Source organism: Paroedura picta, chromosome 6 (genome assembly GCF_049243985.1).
Source record: "Paroedura picta isolate Pp20150507F chromosome 6, Ppicta_v3.0, whole genome shotgun sequence".
NCBI classification, from domain to species: Eukaryota; Metazoa; Chordata; class Lepidosauria; order Squamata; family Gekkonidae; genus Paroedura; species Paroedura picta.
Window position 1 is genome coordinate 72842423 of NC_135374.1, and position 23413 is coordinate 72865835.

The 23413-nt window shown below is 42.7% G+C and overlaps 1 protein-coding gene across 4 annotated transcripts in view; it reads right to left on the reverse strand.

The window, feature by feature from the left end:
- POLA1 (DNA polymerase alpha 1, catalytic subunit) overlaps positions 1-23413 on the reverse strand; it is a 256073-nt gene that overhangs the window by 124356 nt on the left and 108304 nt on the right. For all 4 annotated transcript variants that reach the window (XM_077343005.1, XM_077343006.1, XM_077343003.1 and 1 more), the window contains exon 34: positions 22813-22944. In XM_077343005.1, coding sequence (XP_077199120.1) covers positions 22813-22944 — 132 coding nt within the window. The remainder of the gene's footprint in view (positions 1-22812; positions 22945-23413) is intronic.

Genomic DNA, 23413 nt, shown 5'->3' on the forward strand with positions numbered 1-23413 from the left:
CGCGGGCGCGGCCCGCGGGCGCGGCTCGATGCCCTGCCGGTCCCCAGCCTAATTAAGGTTGGGGACCACTGCCTTAGAGCATCCTGGCCGTCTCTTCTTCCCACTGGCCCTCAGCCAGTTCGGGCGTCGCCAATGGAAAGGTAGGCCACGCCGCCAGACTCGCGGGCCCAGCCCGAGCCGGCCCTGCCTGGCCGCGCCCTGCCAGACTCCCCAGCCTCGCTAGCGCCCGCTGCATTAAGCCTGCAGCGGGCTTATTTACTAGTTAAGACATAAAACAGATAAAATCGTGAGGAGTTTAAAAGTTGTCAATTGAGTTCCTACATGGTAATAAAAGATTATATAGATAAAAAGGAACCATAATGATTGGGTTTTAATCCTGATTGTACAATTTGGACCTAATTTTCCTAGCGGCAAGAGCAAACAGTGCAACTCAATTGGTAACATAGAAAAATCATATATTCAGTTTTTGAGAGGCCTGAGGTGGTAGGGAGTATTCTTTTAATAAACTTGCCTCTTGGTTCATCATAGAGGGGGCAGTCCATTACATAGTGTGTGAGGTCCTCATTCACTATCACATATGCAGATGCATTCAAACAGGGGGAGATGAGAGAACCGACCACTATGCACTGCTATAGGTAGAGATTGGAACCTTAGATGGGTAAATGCCATCCTGAGTGTTAAAGATGGCAAACTCTCCAGATATGAGGATCTGCAGTGGATTCTCTGGAAATATTGGGCTGAACTATTATATTACCATCTTCGTCCATTTGATAGATCCATTTCAGGAGCTCCTTCACTGAGCTTCCAGGACTGATTAGATCGTCTGGGATAGAGTAATGTAAGACAATACTATTTATTTATGCTAGATGGAGGTTGATCACCTAATCTCATCCTGACTTTTATGGCATATTGTGCATTTAGATTCTTTGCATAGAAGAATTAACTCCTGGGCTCCACTCATTGGGTCTCTCATACTTCTTTCCACTTCAAGAAGGCTGGATCCACCGGAGACTTTAACCAAACAAGATAATGTACAGAATATTCCTGTCCCCTCAAGGGCTCGTTGGAAATATACATTCCAGAGCTATGCTAGGAACATCAAAATAGTAATTGCATCTTCTAGCATGGGTCCTGGAAGCAAGCTGCTGCCTCTATGCTATCTCAAATTTCAGGGTGAGAGATGAGAAACAAACAGTACTTCTTTCTCTGTGTTTACATTTCTGAGGATCTTTTTCTAATCTCTCCCAGTAAAGAAAGGTAACGAGGCCATAGAATGGCAAAGCATCAAGACCCTGTGCTTCTGTCACCACAGCAATATCATTCCTAATGTGACTTACAAATAGAACAACTACTGGGAGGAGACATCCCTCCACAGTTCCAAGTTTTTAATGATTATGCTCAGGCTCTACTTAACAAAAACTCCATAAAACCACACTTGTTACTGTGTAAAGCAGGAGCTGCTCTGGGACATCATCACTGCTTTGAGGACCCTGCCTCTATTAGAAAGAGGTGCAATCACAAGGACAGACTCACTTAGAATGGAAATATTCTGTATTGTCTGTTAGTCTGGAAGAAAGGACAATTATCAAGAAAGGGTAACTATATGGAAAATATGTTTTGTTTTAATATTAAGTGCTTACTGTTACCAAAAAAAGACAAAAATTGTGTTGGGTCTTCAAAAAAACAAAATGTGAATATTTTCCCAAAGGCATTATTAACAATTAATAATCATTGCACTAGTGCCTTGTTTACCTGACCTTCTGTAAATTCAGCTGCCTTGTAATTAGACCCATATTTTGCACATTTATATATTTGTATGGACAGATTTGACTCATTCATTCATCCATTAAAATTTGCTTGACAGACCTAGATGGATAATCAGGGTACAATTTGTATTTACTGGATTATAGAAAATTGCCCAAACTGTTAAGTTCAAGGAAAACGCATTCTTGTCTCTCTCTTGTGACTGATGTAAAAGCAATTACATATCAGAGGATGGCCCCAAGACACTCTGAAGGAGCAGCAAAGCTTTTACAATCTGGTGTCTTTAACAGTATTTTGTTCCTTAAAATGGTGACTGGTTTTTAAAGACTATCTAAAAAGAAAAAACAAAAAACCACCTAGCACATCTTGTCTAAACAATGCATTACTCTGTAATTCAAATGGTAAAGTAATTTCCCAGAAAAGTTAAAATGTTGTATTTACTACCAAGTTTATCAAAAATGAAAAGACTAATTCCTTTGTGTCAGCTTTCTTGTATAAGACCTCCGGTCTGCTAGAATGTGACACATGAGGATCTACTGCTGAATCCTTGTATGATCTGAAAAACTGGAAGTAACTACCTTTTGTCTCATTTTCCACTGGTCAAAGACAACCACCACTCATTGGGTTGGATCCTCATATAAACAAACATGTGACCCCCCCCCCCCCAATGCAGCATGAAATCATCCCATATTGCTCGTCCTGGGAGATGGAGTGACTCATACCAACATCATGAAGGGGCATGTGAAGGGTTGCAACAACAGGGAGAAATTGATTTAAATAGCCTCTTCCCCTTTGAACAGGATCCAATCCATTCTACAACCTTCCATGTGACTATAAAGGCCACCAAATTTTATATTATGCACCTCCACATAAACTGAAGCCAATTTCAGTGTAATGCAGGAAAATATAATGCTTTGATATGCAATGGCTGGATCAGAACTTTTGTCCTACTACATGTAACAATCTTAACAGAACAAGCAAACTACTTAATGGGGACCAGATAGATAGTGGAGGTGTTTGTACCAAGTCTGCAGGGGGGGGGGGGTTGTTAATGTAAAAAAGGAAGAATAAAGCAACAAAAATTTTAAATGTCAAGATTTTGCAATATTATCTCATGAGACTTAGGAAATGTCATTCCAAAAGTCTTGCAATGACTGGGGTCAGGGAGGGTAAGGCAGACAGGGAAAGAAGGAAATAGGTTTCATGCAGAAATAAGGGTGAAAGAAAAATGGAGCTAAAGGAGATGGGGCTGAAGAAAAGGCAGAAAATAACAAAAGGGGAGAAACAAGTAATAGAATGGAAGGAATGAGAAAACAGCCAGGGCAAGAAGATCTGGAGGGAGATATTTCCTCCATCCCACAGGTCATAAATTCCACCATCTTTAACCATCTTTAACCAGCAGGCCAGATGGTTCGCTGCTGGGAAAGGAGCAGGGCCGGCGCATCGAAGACACGGAGGCCCTGCTCCTTTCTTGCCATTGAAACATCGCCCTTGGCTGTGGAAAAGCCGTCCGGGAACGGAGCGCGGCCGTCATGTCACCAACGCCGTGGCCCTACTCCACCAACCCACCTTGCTGACTCTACAGCGATGGCCGGGGACCCTTCCGGAGCCTCCCCACAGCCCTCCTCCCCAGGCCGCGCTTCCTGCTTGGCCCACCACCACCACGACCAGCTGCCTGGCGGGAGGCGCCAGGCCGCGGCCTCACAGGGTGGGACCCCTCAACACACCACTACGATAAAGGTAAGCCTACCCACCGAACACCCACCCAACCCCCCGCGACCCCGCCCGCTGCCGCTTCCCACCCTCCTAACATCCCCCCACACCCATTCCCCCCACGCTCCGCTAGCTGCATCTGACCGCCCCTTCGCCCGACTACCCCCTCGCCCCTACTCACACGTCCAGTCACCTACCCCTTTGCGGCACCTCCCGGCCGTGCTGTGGACGCAGACAAGCTGCACAACCTGCCCAGCCTCGCCACTACCTCGCACTGAACCACACATTCACGGACCTCCTCGCATGCCTGGTTCCTGTCGACCATGCCCGCCCCCCTGCTCGGCCCAGCAGACACTCTGGAGGGAGTTATTTCCTCCATCCCACAGGTCATAAATTCCACCATCTTTAACCGGCCCAGCAGACTCCTGCGCATGCCTGGTCCCATCCCCATCGCCCCGACACCACCCACCCCCGCGCTGCCTGGGAGCAACCCAACATGCCGACTGCCACCAAAACTACCCCAGGAATCCCCGCCACCGCCGCCCACCAACGCTCTTAGGTTGGCCCCGCTACGGCCCACCAACCCAGCCACCGCCCACTGCCCAGCCACCGCCCACCGCCCAGCCTCCGCCGCGAAGGAGCACACACCCAGCCGGGGAGCCGTCTGAACCCACACGGTACACCGGCTAGTGCCCGCTGTATTCACAGCACAGCGGGCTTACTTTCTAGTTATATATTAATTTGTGCGTTATTTAAATATGAATTATCATCCGCTTGGAATGGGACCATCCGGAAACTGATCTAAACAGAGCCTAACAGAAGCAATAGCCACTCTTGGCTCCTCAGAGCAAAAAGATATCTAACAGTTAATGAAGCTGAGGTATTACGAAAATGTACAGCTGGGCTATTTAGTCAGAGGGACAAAGGCTTCTATTTTAAGGAAAAGGCATAACTACTGGAAGCCTTTCTGGAATTCATGTTAATGGGCTCGGCCTTTGCTAGAAGCTTTATATGGAAACACTAAGAAAAGATAACAGTTCCAAACCATCAAAGATGCAGGATCAGAACGGAACCAAGATCTTTGTTTTGGGGGGGCAGGAAATCATAATATACGTCATAATATATTATGCAACTGTTACAAACATGGTCAACATACAGACCTGGAAGATATAATCAGGAGTTTAAATGGTGAGAGATAAACACACCTGGTTTGCTTTTTCATGGAAGGACACTATCAATTTGTAGTCCAGCTCTACCTCATTATACAAGTTCTGCAAGGTTGGTACAAAGTATGAGAAAGTACCACTTTTCATATTCATGTGGTGTATACATACCATGTATATAAATGCTGTATGTGTGTGTGTGTGGCACACATAAACACTATATAAACAATGATATATTAATAATACATTGAAAAGTCAGCATTTCTAGTATTGAAATGCATTATGAACACTATCTCTGTTATCATTACAGAAGCCCTATAATGTGCATTATTCACTGTAGCTCTCACCTCCTGGATTAATCTGCCTGTGGAGATCAGAAATGCTCCTGGTTTTCTGCAACTATACAAAACTGAATGGCTTTTCTACACAGGTTGCAGAACTCTATTGTAACCAAATGATTCAGTAAGATACCTGGGTAAAGAGATAAAGACTGTCACCTATACTACTGTGTATATTTTGCACTTTCCTATATGATTTTTGTATTGGATGACTCATTATAACTATTTATGATTTACTTCCACTCTGTTTTAGATTTCTGGCTGGCCCCTCCCATATTTCTACTATCCAAAGCCTAATAAACAGTTTATTGCATGTCCCTTCCTGTTGATTGTATTGACTCTGTAATCTGCCCTGAGACCCATTGAGAATGGCAGGCTACTATCTCCAGATTGTATATACAATATTAGGGCTAAAAGACCACAGTAAGTTCCCCAATTTGTTGAGCCTGCAAACAGTATAAGAACTTAGAGAAAGTTAAGTGGACACCATCACAAAATGGCAGCCATGGGAGATCTTTGACTTCCTTTATATATACTTTTAAAAATAAAGTTTTAATTAAATAAAAGATTCTGGAGAAAACCTAGACTTTCCCTTCTTTTCAGGGAAACTTTCAGGTAATGATATAATTTCTAAATTTGGTAATACTAATACAATTAAAGCTATAGTCGGAAAAGGGTGGAATCACCCTTCCTACCGTAAGAGGTCCCACAAAACAGCATGTAGAGGCATATCTCCATAAGGCAGCAAAAGAGGAACTGAGGGGTGGAGACCTTGCCCTGCTTTCTCTCACATGATTCTTTGGGTGGGAAAAGGGATCCCTGGAGACAAGAGGGGACGGAGGGAGCATTCCAGAAGCCTAGAGGCTTCTTTTATAAAAGTTTGGAAGCACTTCTCTGGGGTTGGCCAGCAACCTCTGCCTGCATAGAAACCACAAAAATGAATGTCTGCATAAACTGCGGACAGTCAAAGATAGATTCCTCAGTACTCTTCAAACTTGGTGACTAAATCAGAGTAATTTCATGGCATAGAAACAATTCCTGAACACTCATGGCTTATCTGTATACAGATTGAGGGTCTGTACATTTCTTGAAACAATAATAATGAAATTCCTATATTTTTGTATCCCACTGTTTCTAGATTGTTGAGGATAGAAAATAAAATGAAACCCAAGTTTAATTCTTATTGAAATGGTAAATCTGTGTCAGGTGGGGTTCTAATGTGATTGAATGTTCCTCAACACAAAAAAACCTAAATGAACATGTCAGAGAGAAAACTAATCTACAATCCTTTGCAAGGCAAGTTTTATATGTGCAGAGGAGTACTAAGCTTCTTACTATCTGATGTTAAATATCTGAGACAGAGTTTACTACCTGAATGAAGGCCCACATGAATCTGGTGACATTGCCTTAGTTAGAGATGCAAGTTTGGATATTTCTGGTTTGGATACATACCCCTCCAAAATACCTCACTTCTCTCTTTATATGTCTGCCATATTTGGGGGTCTTGATTGATTTTTGGGATCCTTGGAATCCCAAGCCAAAACACCCTGTTACTCCTCCACTATGCCTGGTCAACTGCAAAACATTTCACTTCCAGGTATTGTAGGTAGGGGAGAGGTATATTGATTGTTTTCATGTATTTTACATTTGTAATTTATTGTATTGGTTTTTAACTTATTGTGTAAGCTGCCCTGAGGGGAGAGGCAGCCTATAAATTGAACCATAAAATAAATAAACATATCATGATCATATTTCCAGGAATATTCAGGAATATCTAGGGGCTGAATTTTAAGGATCCCATCCCGCCCTCCATTTTATAGATTTCCTAGGCAATGAAAGGGAGGGGGATGGAAGTGGTTTTGAGAGAAACTAGGAGTTTGGAACTAATGGCTTACTGAATTTGCCTTTTTGAAATTATCCATTCTTGATTTTTGATTTTTTTGCCTAGCAGCTTGAACAGCCCAGCTTAGTCTCAGCTTGCCAGAACTTGGAAGCTAATTAGGGTTAGCCAGTTAGTGTTTAGGTACGAGATTGCCAAGAAAGTCTGGAGTTGCTAAATGGAGGATTACAACAAACCATGTCTGTATCTTGCCTTGAAAGGCCTATAGATGGAGTTGCCATGAGTCAGTTATGATTTAAAAGGCACATTCTTCTTTAGCTTCTAACCAGCATGCAGTGGTAGTTTTTTATTTGACCTTTGCTTTATGGAATGCTAAACTGAAGGCATAAACATGTGGGTGAGTGTGGCTGGGTGTGATTGTGTTCACTTGAAGGCCATCAAAGACAAGCAACAAGTATGTTCCATTGATTGCAGTGCACACAAGCTACAAAAACAGGATAATTCTCTAGTTTGCAGAAAATGTAAAAGGAACATGCCCTACTACTGTGGTAACTTGGTTAATGTACTAGGTAAACTTTCGACAAGATACTGAAGATGCTCCTGGATAAACCTCATCGTTTCCAAATTCAGCCTACTGTAACCCTCTGATAAGAGAAAGGAGAAGTTTGGATCTCATGCATATTGTAATGTTTCTTCTTTACTAGGGTAGGAGGAAACAGAAGTATTGTTGATGGACAGTTGCCACACTGAATGCTCCTCCTGTGACCCAGTGATAGTATAGGCCACATACTGCAGAGAGAAGAGAACTCAAATGCCACAAACACAAATGCCACAAATGCAACAAATCCTTATTGCATTCTGAGGTACTCCTAGGGAAAATTATGTTTGTGCATGTATGTCAGCAATGTATTTATTATATTACTTATATCACTGGCTATCTTGGTATTGGGTTGGATTCTCTGGATCAACATTAGTTGGGTTGTGTTGGCCTGGTCTCAGTGGACCACTATCTTGCTATGCTTCTGTTGTTTGATATTGGTTTTCTTGGGCTTGCAACAATGTCCCTTGATTCAAGTTGGTATTGTTTGGATTTTCTGGTATGACATTGGCTACTTTTGGCTTGCCAGATTAGCCCATGGTTCTGCTGAGATCTTCTGGTTAATTCTGGTTTTGTTGGGTTTCATTCATCAGAACCTTCTTTTCTGTATCCCCACTGTCTTTTTAAAATTAAAAACAAAATCCCAGAAATATGGGTAGAATGAAGAGAAACACCATTATGGCCTCCTGACAGAACCTATTCCTCCTTGCTTGTTCAAATAGAACACTGTTACCGTATTGTCTTTCTGGACCAAGATGGAGTGCTTCTGAAAGATATCTGCAAAACACTTGGCATGGGAAAACTGCCTGTAACTCTAAAAGTTTAGTATGTAGCTTTTTCTACAGATGAGACTGTCACATGCTCAGAAGGACCCTCACAGTGAGCATCCCAACCATAAACTGAAGCATCTGTAGTCAGATGCTTCACACTCAGGAACTCCAAGGGCATGCCCCATGAGACATAGATGGGGACAGCCACCATTGCAGAAAATAGATGACAGGCCTTGGGATGGAGAATTTATGCCATTGGGTGTGAACTTCCACTGTGTAAAAGGACAAAAAACAAAGTTGCAAGGGCCTCATTTGCTATCTGGCCAGTGGTAACACAGCTGTTGTAGAAGCCATGAGTCCCAAAGAATGGAGGATTTTACTGATTGGCTGAAAATTATTTGTAATTAATTAGTTAAAGATAGTGTGTATCCTGTCTTTACCCATTACAGAATCCAGCTTGGCCCCAATAAACTGTACCCTCTGGGAGAAGACCAAATGGTACTTTCCCCAAACTACCATAAGTCCCAAGCTCTGACAAGTTTCTAAAACCAAACAGCAATGGCATAACAATTTCTCTCTTGAATCAACAACCAGCAGCCAGTCATCCAAATACAGGAGTATATAGCAACCTTGCATTCAGAGATAAGCAACCACAGGAGCTAGGGACTTCATACATACCCTTGCTGTAGTAGCTAAACTAAAGGGTAAAACACTATTCTGAAACACCTATTTTTCACACAAAATATGAAAGAATTTACAATGTTGAACATGAACAGAGAGGTGAAAGTAGACATTTTTCAAGTCAATAACAACAAACAAATAACTGTAAAAGTGAAGGAAGGGATACTATGTGAAACTCTGAAATGGATAAATATTCAGATTCCTGAGATTCAAAATGGGTCTAACCCCACCAGCCTCTACAGCAGGCTTTCTTAATCATGGTTTTGTAAAACTCTGGGGTTTCTTGATGGTTCTGGAAGTATTTCCCAAATGGGTGGGGTTAACTGATATTCTATATATTTTTAAAATTTGATCATATATGGCCATGTCAACTCCCCCCCCCCATGGCCAATGACAGGCATGGAGGAGGTGGAAGAGGTGGGACCCTTGGGTGGATGTATACCCAGCTATGCTTTCCAATCATATTCTGTGCAATCACATCACTTTTGGGATTTCTAGTAGCCTGAAGATTTTTTCAGGAGTTTCTCAATGGCAAAAAAGTTAAGAAAGGTTGCTCTATAGGCCTAGACTATTTTTCCCAATGGAAGTGGTAAATGATCACTTGATTGGTTAGCCAACTCCCACAGATTACTTCCATGCCCACTTCTCTAAAAGGGCATGTTACCACTTTCAGGATTCCTCAAAGCCTGAAAAATATTTCAAGGGTTCCTCCATGGTCTAAAAGGGTAGTGAGACAAGATCTTTCCTTGCAAAATCCAACCTGATAATATCTTTTGTTCATCAATGTGTCTACTAATTCTATATTTACTAATGGATTCCATCAATTTGTCCTGTTATCAATGGCCTGTAGTTTTCCAGATCTCCTCTGGAACTAATTTTTTTAAAGATGGGAGTTATATTGGCTACCTTCCAATCCTCAATAATGGAAGCAGATTATAGTGATAGATTTCATATTTTTTGTCAAGAAACCCACACGTTCACATTTGAGTTCTTCTCCTGAATGTATGCAATTCTGGCCTGGTGATTTTTCGGTTTTTAATTTGTCCATCTGTTATAAAACCATTTTTCATCATCTCAATCCCATTCAGGATTGAAATCAGAGGATCTGGAGCAGGCAAGCATCTCTCAACTCCTACAGTGTAGACAGAAGCAAAAATGCATTCAGCTCCTCTGCCATTTCCTTTAGTAATACTTTTACTCCTTTGTCATGCTCCTTGGTTGGATTTCTGCTTTTAATGTAATTGAAAAAAATTTTGTTGGTGGTCTTTGTTTTCTGCAATATATTCCTCATAGTTCCTTTTTTCCTGTCTGATCACAGATTCATGTTTCATTTTCAAAGCCTGTGGTCTCTTTTATTTACATCACTTAAACTAGGCTTTGACTGCCTAAAGAAATCCTTCTTACTTTTCACCATTTCCGTTACTTTGTTAATTAACCATGCAGGTTGTTTTATATACCTATTCCAAGCCTGCGATATACATTGTATCTGAACTTCCATTCCAAGCCTGTTGTCCTGCCACACACTGGTTACCAGTTAATTATACCCTTGGCCAGGAAGCTGAGACCATTTCTTGGGGCAAGTTCAGAGTCCCGAGTCCAGTCTGTAGGGTCTAAAGCCAAGGGAGCCGGTTCACCAATTAAAGGGGTGGGCAGCAGAGTCAAAGCCAGGCTATGGTCAAGTATCAGAGAGAATCTTAAAGATGTGATTGAGTAGTCAGAGAACAGAGACAAGGGCCAGGAACGGAATCAAAGAGCAAGTTGAAGTCAGGAACCAGGAATGAAGTCAAGCCAAGTTGAAGTCAGGAACCGAAAATAATCAAGAGCCAAAGCCAGGTACCAGGAATGTAGTCAAGGAGTCAAGCCAAAGTTAAGAACCAGGAATCAAATGAGCAGAGCTTCACCGTAGTGAACCGGAATACCAAGTGTCTGGAAAGATGGGCAGGGAACACATGTGTTGCGCCCAAGGGGAAGCTTGTCTCAAGCTCCTCCTTAAGTATACCAAGGCTGGGTGGAGTAGCCTTCTGTTGGAGGACTTGCAGCTGAACCTAGTCCTCATCCAGAGAAGGATCTTTATCTGCACCCATTGGGCCTTACAGTGTGTTGACAGTCGAGTTGATCTTCTGACAGCTTCCTCTGGGCTAGATGGGGCCTTCCCTCCGGGTCTCGAGGGTGGTGGCAGGTAAGGCTGGGTGGAAGCCTGGCTGGGACCAGGTTGCTCATCATCTAAAGCAGGGGTAGTCAACCTGTGGTCCTCCAGATGTTCATGGACTACAATTCCCATGAGCCCCTGCCAGCATTTGCTGACAGGGGCTCATGGGAATTGTAGTCCATGAACATCTGGAGGACCACAGGTTGACTACCCCTGATCTAAAGGATCGGGCTGGCCCCAATCCCCAATACATTAATCTCCGGCAGGGTCTCCAGGTGGCACTGGGAATATGCTTGGCCTGGGCAGTGCGCCTGGGCCGGCTATGGCCCTTGGAGCACTCTCTGGAAGCTCAGCCAGAGGTGCAGCAGGTGCAGTCATGACACCTATGGTATACATTGTACCTGAACTTCCATACTGCAGTTTTAAATACTCTCCAGGCTTCCAAAAGGGATTTTACCATCTTTATCTTTCCTTTCAGTTTCTTCTTTACAATCCCCCTCATTTTAGAGAAGTTACCTCTTCTAAATGTCGTGTTGGGGTGTACACACTGAAATGCTAAAAATAATGACATTAAGATCACTGTTCCCAACTGGTGATATCACTTTTATCTCTCTCACCAGGTCTTGAGCATTACTTAGGACCAAGTCCAGTGAGTAGTAACCTGCAGATACTCTTCTTGAGAGGTCTGTCCTTCCCTCCATTTCTTGAACATTTCCTTTTTCTTCCTTAGCTTCTCCTGATATTCTCTGTTCATCCAAGTAGGCTTCTTGAGTCCCCTACAATGTTTCCATCTTGCTGGAAAATTCATGGCTTCAGCAAGCAGAACAGACATCCATTAAGCAATGTAACAGGTTCCAGATATTGAAATTAATTCCAAGTGAAAATCCAGAACAAGGCTGAAACAATATTAACTATTGGCAAAATAGCAAATATGATTACCATGGTTCACTAATTTCAGGTTAGCTATACAATTATTCTGTAACCTAGAAACCAACTTACATTTCTCAGATGAAGACACTACCAAACCTTATCAGGCATAACTCAAAACAACTATGTTCAAAGTCTCTGTTAGTTGCTGGTGAGAGTATGTTGGGACTTGGAATATCTGCAGGTATATCTTTGGCTGGTCACTGTTGGAGATAGAAGGCTACTTTAGATGGACCCTGGTATCTCATCCAACAAATTGGTTGGTATGTCTTTATGGAAACACACCAACGTGCAAACAATTTCATTTGAACCTGAACTGTTTATACTGCCATTGTCATGCACTCTACTTTGTCACAAGTTAATACAGAATTCTGAGGGTTATTTAACACTGAATTTTCTCAGAAGAGTACAAATTTATTTAGCAGTTCAATAGCCTTCTAAATACATCCTTGAAAAATAGTGGCCTGTTTTGATAATAGGAGAGAATGCCAAAGACTTAAAGCCTCTTCTGAAGCATAAAGAATTATTGTTCTTTTAAACACACATTAATAAATCCATGCAGGTCAAGCATGCTTGCAGTGCCTGTATTTAAATACTTTCTTAACAACAGAAATATATCCCACAGTGATATCTGTAAAAATAACATAGCAGTGTTACAATAAACACCACAAAACAAGATGGGTTCTTGTAGACAAACTTGAGTATTTTTATTGGTGACATAGTACTTTGTACTAAATATGCTTTCCCCCAAATGACTAATACTTCAAGCATTGATATAGTAATGTGAAAACGTATGCGTCAAAACCACGACTATTAATGTGGGTAGTCTTCCCAAAGGTACATGCTATACTAGGTGGCTGGATTTCATTTGAAGAAAAAAAATTAATGCCTATCTTTTAAAGTATCTATTTTATCACATGAAACAGATATAGACATAAACCATACACCTTGGGTACAGTTTGCCCACTTATAGCTAGGCACTTCAGAACAAGCTACCCCAAACCATACATATTTCACTGAAAGCTAAGGGTAACACTTCAAAAACGAACCAGCTAAACAAACTTCCAGTAGCACTTGACAGAGCTACACCTATTCTTCCCATTTCCAAAGCAGCACAGAATTAATTACCAGTTCTATAGATCTATTGTAAGTATAATAGACTAAAGAGCTATCACAGAAACATTTATTGTAAAAGCACAATCCCAAGAGTGTCTAGTAGAGGGCCAAAACGATTAACACAAATGCTTTGTCAGATCAAAGATAAAACCTGCACCACCCAATTGAGGGATGAATTAGAGCAGTGGGTTATCTTTCAAATTAACCAGGGCAGTTAGTGAGGAAAATTTCATGAAAGTGTAATTCTTAGCCTTTGTGAATCCACACAGCAGGCATTCTGCCAGCTGACAAGATGATGAAATTTTCATGCTTAAAAAAGCCTTCTTCATTTCCCAATTTAGATTAGCAAGTATTCTTTTTCCCCCCTATTTGCTTGCTCTTCAGCAGAATTTTTTAAAAAAAAAACCTAGATCAATCTTTCAAAAGAATAATGCATACATAGGGAAAAAGAATAAAATCTATGTCACCCTTTTAAAAAAGCTTAATGTGTGTGTAGATAAAAGAGAATAGTTAATGTTATTTGGAACAGCACAGGGAATATTAAGGAATTTATTACTAGAACAACTTGACTAGCTTAAGGAAGATGTTTTATTGTTTAAATGGAATGTTTTTTAAACCAGCAAAAATCTTCGATGATCGGAGAGAGAATTTTTCAAGCAACTACATTTTAGCTTTTTAAATCTATATCATGGTATGTGTCACCACAATGGCTTGACTTTCAATAAATGCTTGAGACACATGGGAGAATGAAGTGGCCTTAACTCTTCTACCTCATCAATAATAACATACAAAATCACCAAGAATTTATGTATGTGTGTTACCTTGAACTGTTTTGTTCATATAAACGCGGTGGTCCACTTGTATGAGCAATCCAACATGTAAGCTTGAACTCACCTGCTGGTACTTTATAATCATAGATGTACATTTGAAAAAATTAAGCAGCGGCTCCAATGTAAGGCATGCATGAATCCCATTGTCACATCAGATAAATACAGATGCTGTACTAACACAGAATTGGGTTCAACAATATTCTCCTCAAACCCTAATTCTATGTATTAGTGAAGACATAAGATTGTATGTCCTTCCATCCCACACAACCATACCTGATCCACCAGATGTTTATACACTGATGCAAAAATCTCAGTTCTGCACAGTCACATCCAAAGCCCTGAACAGCACATTCAATATCCCAGATAATATCCAAAGGTCGATCATACAATCTGATCCACCTTGGAAAAATCCTTTTCAAACACTATGCTCACACATGTGGGTACTCTGGCAGTGAGACACAACACCAGAATGGTGTGTGTGTGTGTGTGTGTGTGTGTGTGTGTGTGTGTGTGTGTGTGGATGTATGGCACAGAGTGAGGATATGTGGATGTATGGCAGAGAGTGAGGATATGTATCACCCAAATCAAGATGATTTATTCTCATCTTTAGATTGTAAATCATGACTTCTTTGGGTAGTAAACAATTTATTCTAATATTTAGTGAACCCACATTCAACACACATACTTGAAGTAGTATTTCTGTTTTAAGAAGTCATTTATATTCACATCAAAACAACATTGTTTTGAAATGGAACATATTCTCTTGACTCTACCAATGCCTTTTTACATATTTTACATCAACACAAAGTTTAGGCAGATAGTAATATACTATATTTTTTAGAGTCTAGCTTCCAGTAGTCAAGATACAGGAGACCTGTGACCAAGTTAGATGACTACTTTTCCCCTTAAACTTACTATAATATTCTGATTCCATTGTGGCAAATTACTCTTTGTCTTCAGGTAAAAAAAAACAACAACACACACCATGAATGTATTACATTTTAACAACCAATGCTTTAATTTAGCAAGGATATCCGATAGAGTATCAATAGCAGATTTTGAAGTGTGGACAGTTAAAGTCCAATCACTTTTCTATAGGTCATGAAATAAATTTTAACACTTAGTTATGACCATTCCGTACAGATGAACATGAACAATATAATCTTTAAACCGCCCGTGGCGCCGCGGGCGCCACGGACTAAATAAAAGGGTAAGGGGTTTTAGGGCGGGATGTGTCCGTGATGAGGAAGGGTCCGGATTGGAACCTTCCTCCTGACAGACAATCGGAGGGATCAATTGGCATGCGCGCAGCTCCTGCCGATTGGTCCCTCTGATTCCCAGCCCCAGCAACTGCGAGCCGCGCGCAGCGCGGCTTGCAGTTGCTGGGGCTGGCCTGGAGCGTGGAGGCGCGAAGCGCCTCCGACACGCCAGGCCAGCCGCAAGGGAGCCCCCGGCAGCCTGCGCCGCCACCCGCCGCCACAAGACGCCCCCCGCCTCGCTGCAGCCGCCGCCCGCCCCGTCTGCACGGAGCCAGGACAGCCAGCCTGAGCACCTTGGGGCAGCGGCGATGCCGCCCACCTGACACCACAAGCTGCCGAAGCCGCGCGAGAGGAGCCATGCCACCTGCGCAACGCTCAGCTCACCCCGTCCCACCGAGCTGCAAGTGGCAGCCTCGACATCGCGCTGGAGCGGCGCCTCCGCCCACCCTGCCCACCCGACGTCCGAAGCTGCCCCAGCCGCGCCGGGGGAGCTGCGCTGAGCAGCTCAACACTACACCAACCAGCTCTCTCCAGCCCGGCTGCCTGTGCTTCCTGCAGCTGGCGGGGGCTCCCTGCCCGGTGCCCTGAGGTGGAAAGAGACGCGACGCTGCTTCCCGGGGGGGGGGAGAGTCCTGGGGCCTGCAAGATGGAGCTCTTCCACCAGGTCTATGGTTGAGGCTGGGGTCAGCGAACTCGGGACATCACCCGGGAGTTAGGAAGTGTACATTGCACTCCTCCATTATCTCTGAAATTAGTATGGGAAGGGATGGGGTATTTTCTCTTTGTCGCCATGTTGGCATTAATATTTTAATGGGGGTTTTAATGGGGTTAAGATCATTGTCACCCGCCTCGAGCCTTCCGGAAGAGGCGGGAAATAAATTGAAATAATAATAATAACAACAACAACAACAATAATAATAATAATAATGTACAACGTTTTCTGTATGCTCTTAAGAGAAGATGAAGAGGGGTTCCTGACAAGGAGAGTAAGCAGGTGAAAGCAAAATGAGCTGGACTGCGAGGCACTGGATTAAGAAATAACAAGGAGTGCAGAAGCCAGTGGATTGAAGAAAGGCACTAAAAACCTAAAACATATCCTAAGGCAGCAGATAAGTTCACTACTAAGTAGGGACATAGCAATAGGCAGGCAATTTGTCCTGCCTGCCTTCCTGCCCATCTTCGAGGGCAGCCCACCCGGTAGCACACACCTAGTGGGGACTCCACTTCCAGCAATCATTCCAACTTCAACCACGTTGTGAGAGAGCAACAACCATCATCACCCCACCTGGGAACTGAGCTGAATGCATCTTCTTGGTGTTCCTTTTTGTTGTTCCATCACAGGAATTCAGAGTAACCCCTGGCAAACTTGAATACTCAGGCCCACACAGATAAACCTGGGGGTCACTTTCTTCCCTCAATCCCACCATGTGCAGTGGACAGAAATGCATCCAATTTAAAAGCTCCCATGTTGCAGCAACATTTTGAGGGGTGAGGCAGTGGCAAGTGCTGTAGTGCAGTGGTCCCCAACCTGCGGTCCGCGGCCCGGTGACGGGCCGCGAAGGCCAGGGCGCCGGGCCGCGGTTCCCTCTCCCCGCCCCCCGCAGTAAAAAACTTCCCAGGCCGCAAGCTTGCGGCCCGGGAAGCTTCTTACTGCGGGAGGGGGGGAGAGGGAATCAGGGCCATGCTGCGCATCATGCATGCGTAGCCGCGCATGCGCACAAGTGCGCTGCGCGGCCGAAATCGCGAGTGCGCGGCACTTTCGCACATGCACGCATCCGCGAAAGTTCCGCGCATGTGTGATTTTGGCCGCACAGTGTGCATGTGCGCATGTGTGGGCGGGCCGCGCATGCGCGATGCGCGGGCGGGGCAGTTGCCCTGCCAGTCCCCAGCCGAAAAAAGGTTGGGGACCACTGCTGTAGTGGGCCTTGACACTTCCCTCGCCCTCTAATGGCACCTGACCAACTGTGCAGCCTCCAGCACCTCTCAAGACAATGTCAGCTACCTGAGCATTAGGCCCCCTCCCTCATGGCAGGCACAGGAGAAGAAAGTTGCAGCTCTACAGTCTGTCTGTGTGACACAATTGGACTCTTAGCAGGGCAAACTGACCCCTGCTGTGCAAGTTTACATGCTGCCTGGTTTCTGCTCTTGCAAAGATACAGGTTTAAACCACCACAGACAATGGGCTTCTGAATAGATACACTACAGAAGGGGGGGGGGGAAGGGAGGAATAGGATAAGGAGGACGTCTCTGTTTACCAAACATTAGGTATCCCAAGCAAGTGAAGAAGAGTTGGTTCTTATATGCTACTTTTCTCTGCCCAAAGGAGTCTCAAAGAGGCTTACAATTGCCTTCCCTTTACTTTCCCCACAACAGACACCCTGTGAGGTGGGTGAGGCTGAGAGAGCCCTGATATCACTGCTCGATCAGAACAGCTTTATCAGTGCTGTGGCAAGCCCAAGGTCACCCAGCTGGCTGCATGTGGGAAGCGCGGAATCAAGCCCAGCTTGCCAGATTAGAAGTCCACACTCCTAATCACTACACCAAAGTGTATTCAACCAACAGCTCATGTTATTGAGATCCTTTAATCATGGTTGAGTCACGCCCACAGTCAGGGAGGTTGTCAAAGGATGCTTTGAGCAGTATCTTAAACAGGAGAGGTAGTTTCAGTAATCCCAGCAATGGTGCAGGAGCTTAAGGTGGGAAAGGTAGGTTCACCACCCAAGCCTGCTCAGACAATTTCATTAGCCCATATTGCAAGCCCCTCCTCCAGGAAGTGGCCTCAGTTCCTTGACTGCAAGCATGGCATGATTCATTCAACAGCAGGAGCTGCTTTCTGTCTTGGAAATGCCCTAGCCATGACAAAAAGAGAGAGAGAACGCGAAGTGGAGAAGTTCTGCTTACTTCCCACTTATTAGAAAAAAAGACTGTACATTCGTTTCCAGGGCACAGGCATTATGTTTCCTGTGTATGCCAGAAAAGAAGCCAGCTAGCACTTATTGGTTCTCATCCCCTATACCTATTTTTGCAACCTCTGACTATAGAATGATGCATCATAGAATCATAGAGTTTATTATTTATTTATGTATTTATGTTCAAACCTTAACACTGTCCCTCACGACAAATCATCTTAGGGCGGATTACACATAAAACCCATAAAGTACAGCATTAAAACCCCATAAAACCTCAATTATACAAGAACTAAAAGTAACCTCACCCCTAATGACCATTTCAGCCATATCAGCACAGATGTTCCCCTAACTGTGCCCATACAGGGCAGATCATACATATGGGGAGTTGGAAGGGGTCAGGATCCCAGATTTCACCTCCTGCTGAGGGCAAGTCAACAGGGAAGATAAAGGAAGCCCTGGAAGAAAGAGTGACTGTGTTTTGTAAGTGCAGTTCTATGAAGGTGGAGCCTGCTGGAGAGAGGGAGAGTGTCTGGCTGTCACCAGCACTACGTGCATTCTGGTGCAATGGGATGCAATCTTCCATGCAGTGAAACCATCAAAGAACAGGGCTCTGCGCCAGTAAGGGGAGCTACAGGAAATCATGGTCTCTCCTTTCTTCCCTTTTTCCCTCTCTGCCTGGTGTCCACTGCTGTTCCCTTCTCAGCTGGCAATGGCTACCTCAGCAGCACCCGCTGGACATCCAGGGAAGGTGCTGGGCCTGCTGGGCAACAAGTGTCTGTCTGTGAAGGCCTAAGCCCTGTGAGCCTATACAGGCTACTGGCTGCCCATGCACCTTTGGGAGCTTCTCCTTCATGCCTTGAAGCCACACTGGAGCTCTTCCTTGTGCTCTGACCTCCAATCCACCCTAAAGAAAGATTATGGCTAGATGAAATGGCAAGTTATTGTTTGCCATCACCCCACCATAACAAATTCATTCTCCAGCCCTCACCTGGAGGTTGGCAACCCCAAGTGGGTCTTGGTTCCCTTATTGCTCCTTTGACAAAAAATCTGTCCCACTAACAAAAAATATCTGGCTAAGGGCCTGGAAGAAAGGAAGGCAAAGAGAATAAAAATTTCACACTACTGTTAAATGTTCATTTTCTAAAGGGGATATGCTACTAAATAAATGGAAACATTTTCTCATCATATATAGCAAGTTTTGAGGTTGGATCCTAACAGCTTTCTGCTGCTGCAAGGAGGAGAAATCTTGCCTGATGCTCCCTCTGATTGCAGTCCCTCCTCCTATATGGCATTATGTCTATAGCACAGAATTTTAGGAGTTCAAAGATGTTGTTAAGGAACAGAGAGAAAAGTGAGGGCAGTTCTGCACCCAGGAAAAATAGTGAAATACTTACTTTTTGCAAATGCTATATTTTTGGTGCTTTGCATGACATTGACAGGATCCAGTGACCCAGCAGCAAACCGGCAGCTACAACCTCCATTTTAAAGTGCCAGTGGGGGAATCACATAAACTGGATTCCCCCAACTATGTAGCATGAGAGGGAGGAGAGCTACTAGCAAGCCACACACCAAGGGATTGTGTGGCGCCGAAGTAGCGCTATCTCTGGCTCCAGAGCCCGCCCTCGCATCCTCCTTCCTCTCCCTTCTCCCGGGGAAAGGGATTCTTTTTTATATATGCACAAAGTGCCTGGAGCAACAAATAGGTGTACAATTGCCCAGGCAGAGCAAAAAAAACCAAACTTTCCCCTACCAGTTTACACACAAAGCATGCCTCTTCTCCCCCCCCAAAAAAAAAAATCAGGAAAAAGATCATTTATTAAAAGCTTCAGCATTCCAAGAGGGGTGGCAGTAAAAAAAAAAAAGCCCTATGCATTTAAACTGAGAACTTAAAAAAATAATTAGCTCGCATCATGGTACCTTTAAAAGAGGGAGAAAGATGATTGGCTGTCTGTCTTGATTGACAGGCAGAAGAGAGGAGCGTGTGTAGCCCATCTTCGGCCATTTCAAGCAGGCGTGTAGAGTGGCAAGATATGCCAGGAGGTGAAGAATTGCCAGAGGCGCGATTTTCTCTAGTGTTATGCCACTGCGCTGGAGTAACGCAATTTTTTTTAATGTGCAGAAAAGCCCTAAGAGATTATCTGCTTGTACCAATGGATAACAGGTAGGATTCAACTCATTAAAGCAAGAAGAGTATATTCTGATTTATATTTTAATAAATTCTAATGGAATACATAAAAGTCTTGTAGTCCTTCTCCACTCACCCTCTAAAACCCCTTTCTAAAGTTCTGGGTTACATGTAGGTCAGAACATCACATTTTTCTTGTATCTCAAATATAAAGGGAGACTTTTACCTCTCAGGTCCTCTCTCTCTCTCTCTCGCTCTCAGTGATGTAAGCAGAGAGGGAAGCCTAGCCCCCTTTAATAACAGGCCCTTGCTATCACAGAGTTATTGGAGGTTCAAACACTGCTCCATTCAAACATTGCCACCATTTATTTATATCCTAGAGACCAAGGTATTAAATTGTGTGTTTCTTTCTATTAGATACACAGCCCATGTCATTAAATAAAACAAGAAGTTTTATTTATGGCATTAACATAACACTGAAGAAAGTCAAGTAAAAGTTACATTTTGCTTCCATCCAACTTCTGAACTGTAACCCTATTCCTGCGGCTGGGATCTTATGGCTACAAATTGCGCCTCTCCACAGTTTCACTCAATCAGACACTCTCCTTTTTCCTCTCTGCTCCTCATATCCCAACTGCCAACTGCTGTTCAGAACTCCCCAATGGTCCATTAGCTTTCATTGGCTGCTCTCAGGTAGAGGTAGAACAAGCCTCGTCTGCCACAATTCTCTACAGGTATACGGTTCTGCAGTACATCTGGAGCATGCAGTTAAATGTGATTGTTTTGAATGCATCAGATCCAATTTATTTGTAAGCCAAATGTTAAAATTTGAAATAAGTTCAACTAACGGCACATGTTATCATAATTTGACGAAACAACTACACTTGCTGCCTCAATTCAAGAAGTACATGATAGTGTTTTGACAAAGTTATCCCTAAACCACTGCTATTTGTTGAATTATTTTTCAAGATTTGTTGTTAAACAGAATGCCAGGTACTTAATTGAAGCAATCAAGACTGATAAAATGTGACCAGGAAATACCAAGCCCTGATCTGGATGGCCTAGGTTAGACTGATCACATCAGACCTCAGACGCTAAGCAATGTTGGTCCTGGTTAGTATTTCTATGAGAGACCACCAAAGAAGCCCAGAGTTGCTACGCAGAGGCAGGCAATGGCAAACCATCTCTGAATGTCTCTTGCCTTGAAAACCCTACAGGGTCACCATAAATCAGCTGAAACTTGATAGCACTTTCCACCAACACCACCAATACTACGTTTCTTCTGTAAAGTGCATTTTCACACAATGGATGCAAAGATATACAAGTGTGAAAGTTAAATTTTAAAGGCATTCCAACTGTAAACTCTAGTCAAAATCAGATGATTATCAAATCTCAATCCAAAGAGGGTATAACACAATATTTACACAATGATAATATAGGGTAATTTTCCCGTAAACATAGAATCATAAAATTGGAAGGGCTCTCCAGGGTCATGTAGTCCAGCCCACTGCAGAATGCACCATCTTTGAATTGTCATCATAATTGTAGCTGAGGATACTTACCTTCAAAATGTGATTGTTTAACTCACTGAAATGCAAGTTAATACCTACAGTGCAAATGTTCAGTTGAAGGCTCTCTCCCCATCAGTATTTCTATGCACACATAATACTATTAAGTGTAGGATACAGTTCTAATATTTTCTTAGGAAAATAAATACATGACCTGATGGAGCAGAAAGTGTATCAGTGAAACTATGTCAACCTTTTAAGCTATCACAATTCAGCCCCCTACCCATCCTCATGCCTAGAAAGCATCACACATCCCAATATATTAAAACAGTTGACCTGAACTTATTTCTATATGTTATAGACATCACCTACCAAGTTGTGCAGTCAGTGTTGAAAACAGTGTCCAAACTACTGGCAATTTTTAAAAAAGGGAACAAGTGCTTTAGTAAGGGTTCTAGTTCTGAACATATATTTTAACAGAAAACCCAAGGTGCTTTGGGCACAAACAGCTCTTTGGAGATTCATACATTAGTAGCCTCCTTAAATATACTATTCTGCAAAAATCTCCTGCTCATCTACATTTTGATTATTGACAAGCCACTTTAATAAAGGAAGCAGCATATGCCAAAGCTTGAATGACTGGCACTGACATTATTTTTTTTTTGTCATTCAGCAAGATATGAACTAGATTAGTCATGTTACGTTCTGCATTGATGAGCAATACATCCCAAACAATTTGAAGCATTAATGATTTACCATCTATTTCACAATCTTTTTCCCAAGAGAAAAATTATACACATGATATCTTCAGAATAATCATGATATAATCTATCTATAATCTAGCAGCCTAAATTAAGAGTATGCAGACTACTCATTAAGCTCATTGGTAATGCTCCTGGCAAAAACTCTATGGGCATGAGTGACATATACACCTTATAAACACTCTCTAGATCAATCTGCATGCTAGCACACATTTTTGTAAAGAAATAGTCTAAATATTTAATTCATTTTAAAAGTAATCTTAAACTTACTAATAAAGTTTTGATTATATCTAAAGATATACAGATGAAGTGAATCCAGAATTTGTTGTTGAAATAATTGACTAAATGTAAAACTACTCACACTGTAGTACTTTCTTATATAATGTCGTATATCCAGGATCAACTTGTTATTAAGTTGTGTTATATATTTTAGAGGGGATTCATCACATTCTTTCTTGCTGCACTGTAGCAAACTGGCCTCAATCAGCAGACCCTGGGTTTTAAAGGAAAAGCCAAAACTTTATATTTTTAAACATTTTGTTATTTTTCTTCATTTATGCCTTGTCTTTCTCTCCAGTGTGGAGCCAAAGCTTCTTAGACCATTCTCCTCTCCTTTATTTTATCCTATTCACATCCAGAGGATGGATACTGATAAGAGGTTTACAAATCATCTTACACAAGTATGAAGTTTAAGGTCAATGTAAGCCAAAATGTTCTTTTTTGCAAAAAGTATTTATTTTTTAACTGTAGAGGATAATATCTTAGCATAAATACCACACAAATTGAGTATTGTATTGACAAATTTTCAAACTTTGTCCATAACAAAATATTCAGTCTTGAAATCTGTCTGTGTACAGTAAAATTAAGCCAATACATTTCCCATTATAAAGAAACACACTGCAGAGAGTAACAGTGAGCTCTGTCTCCCCTTCTTGTTACTGCTTAAATATCTGTAGTTATGT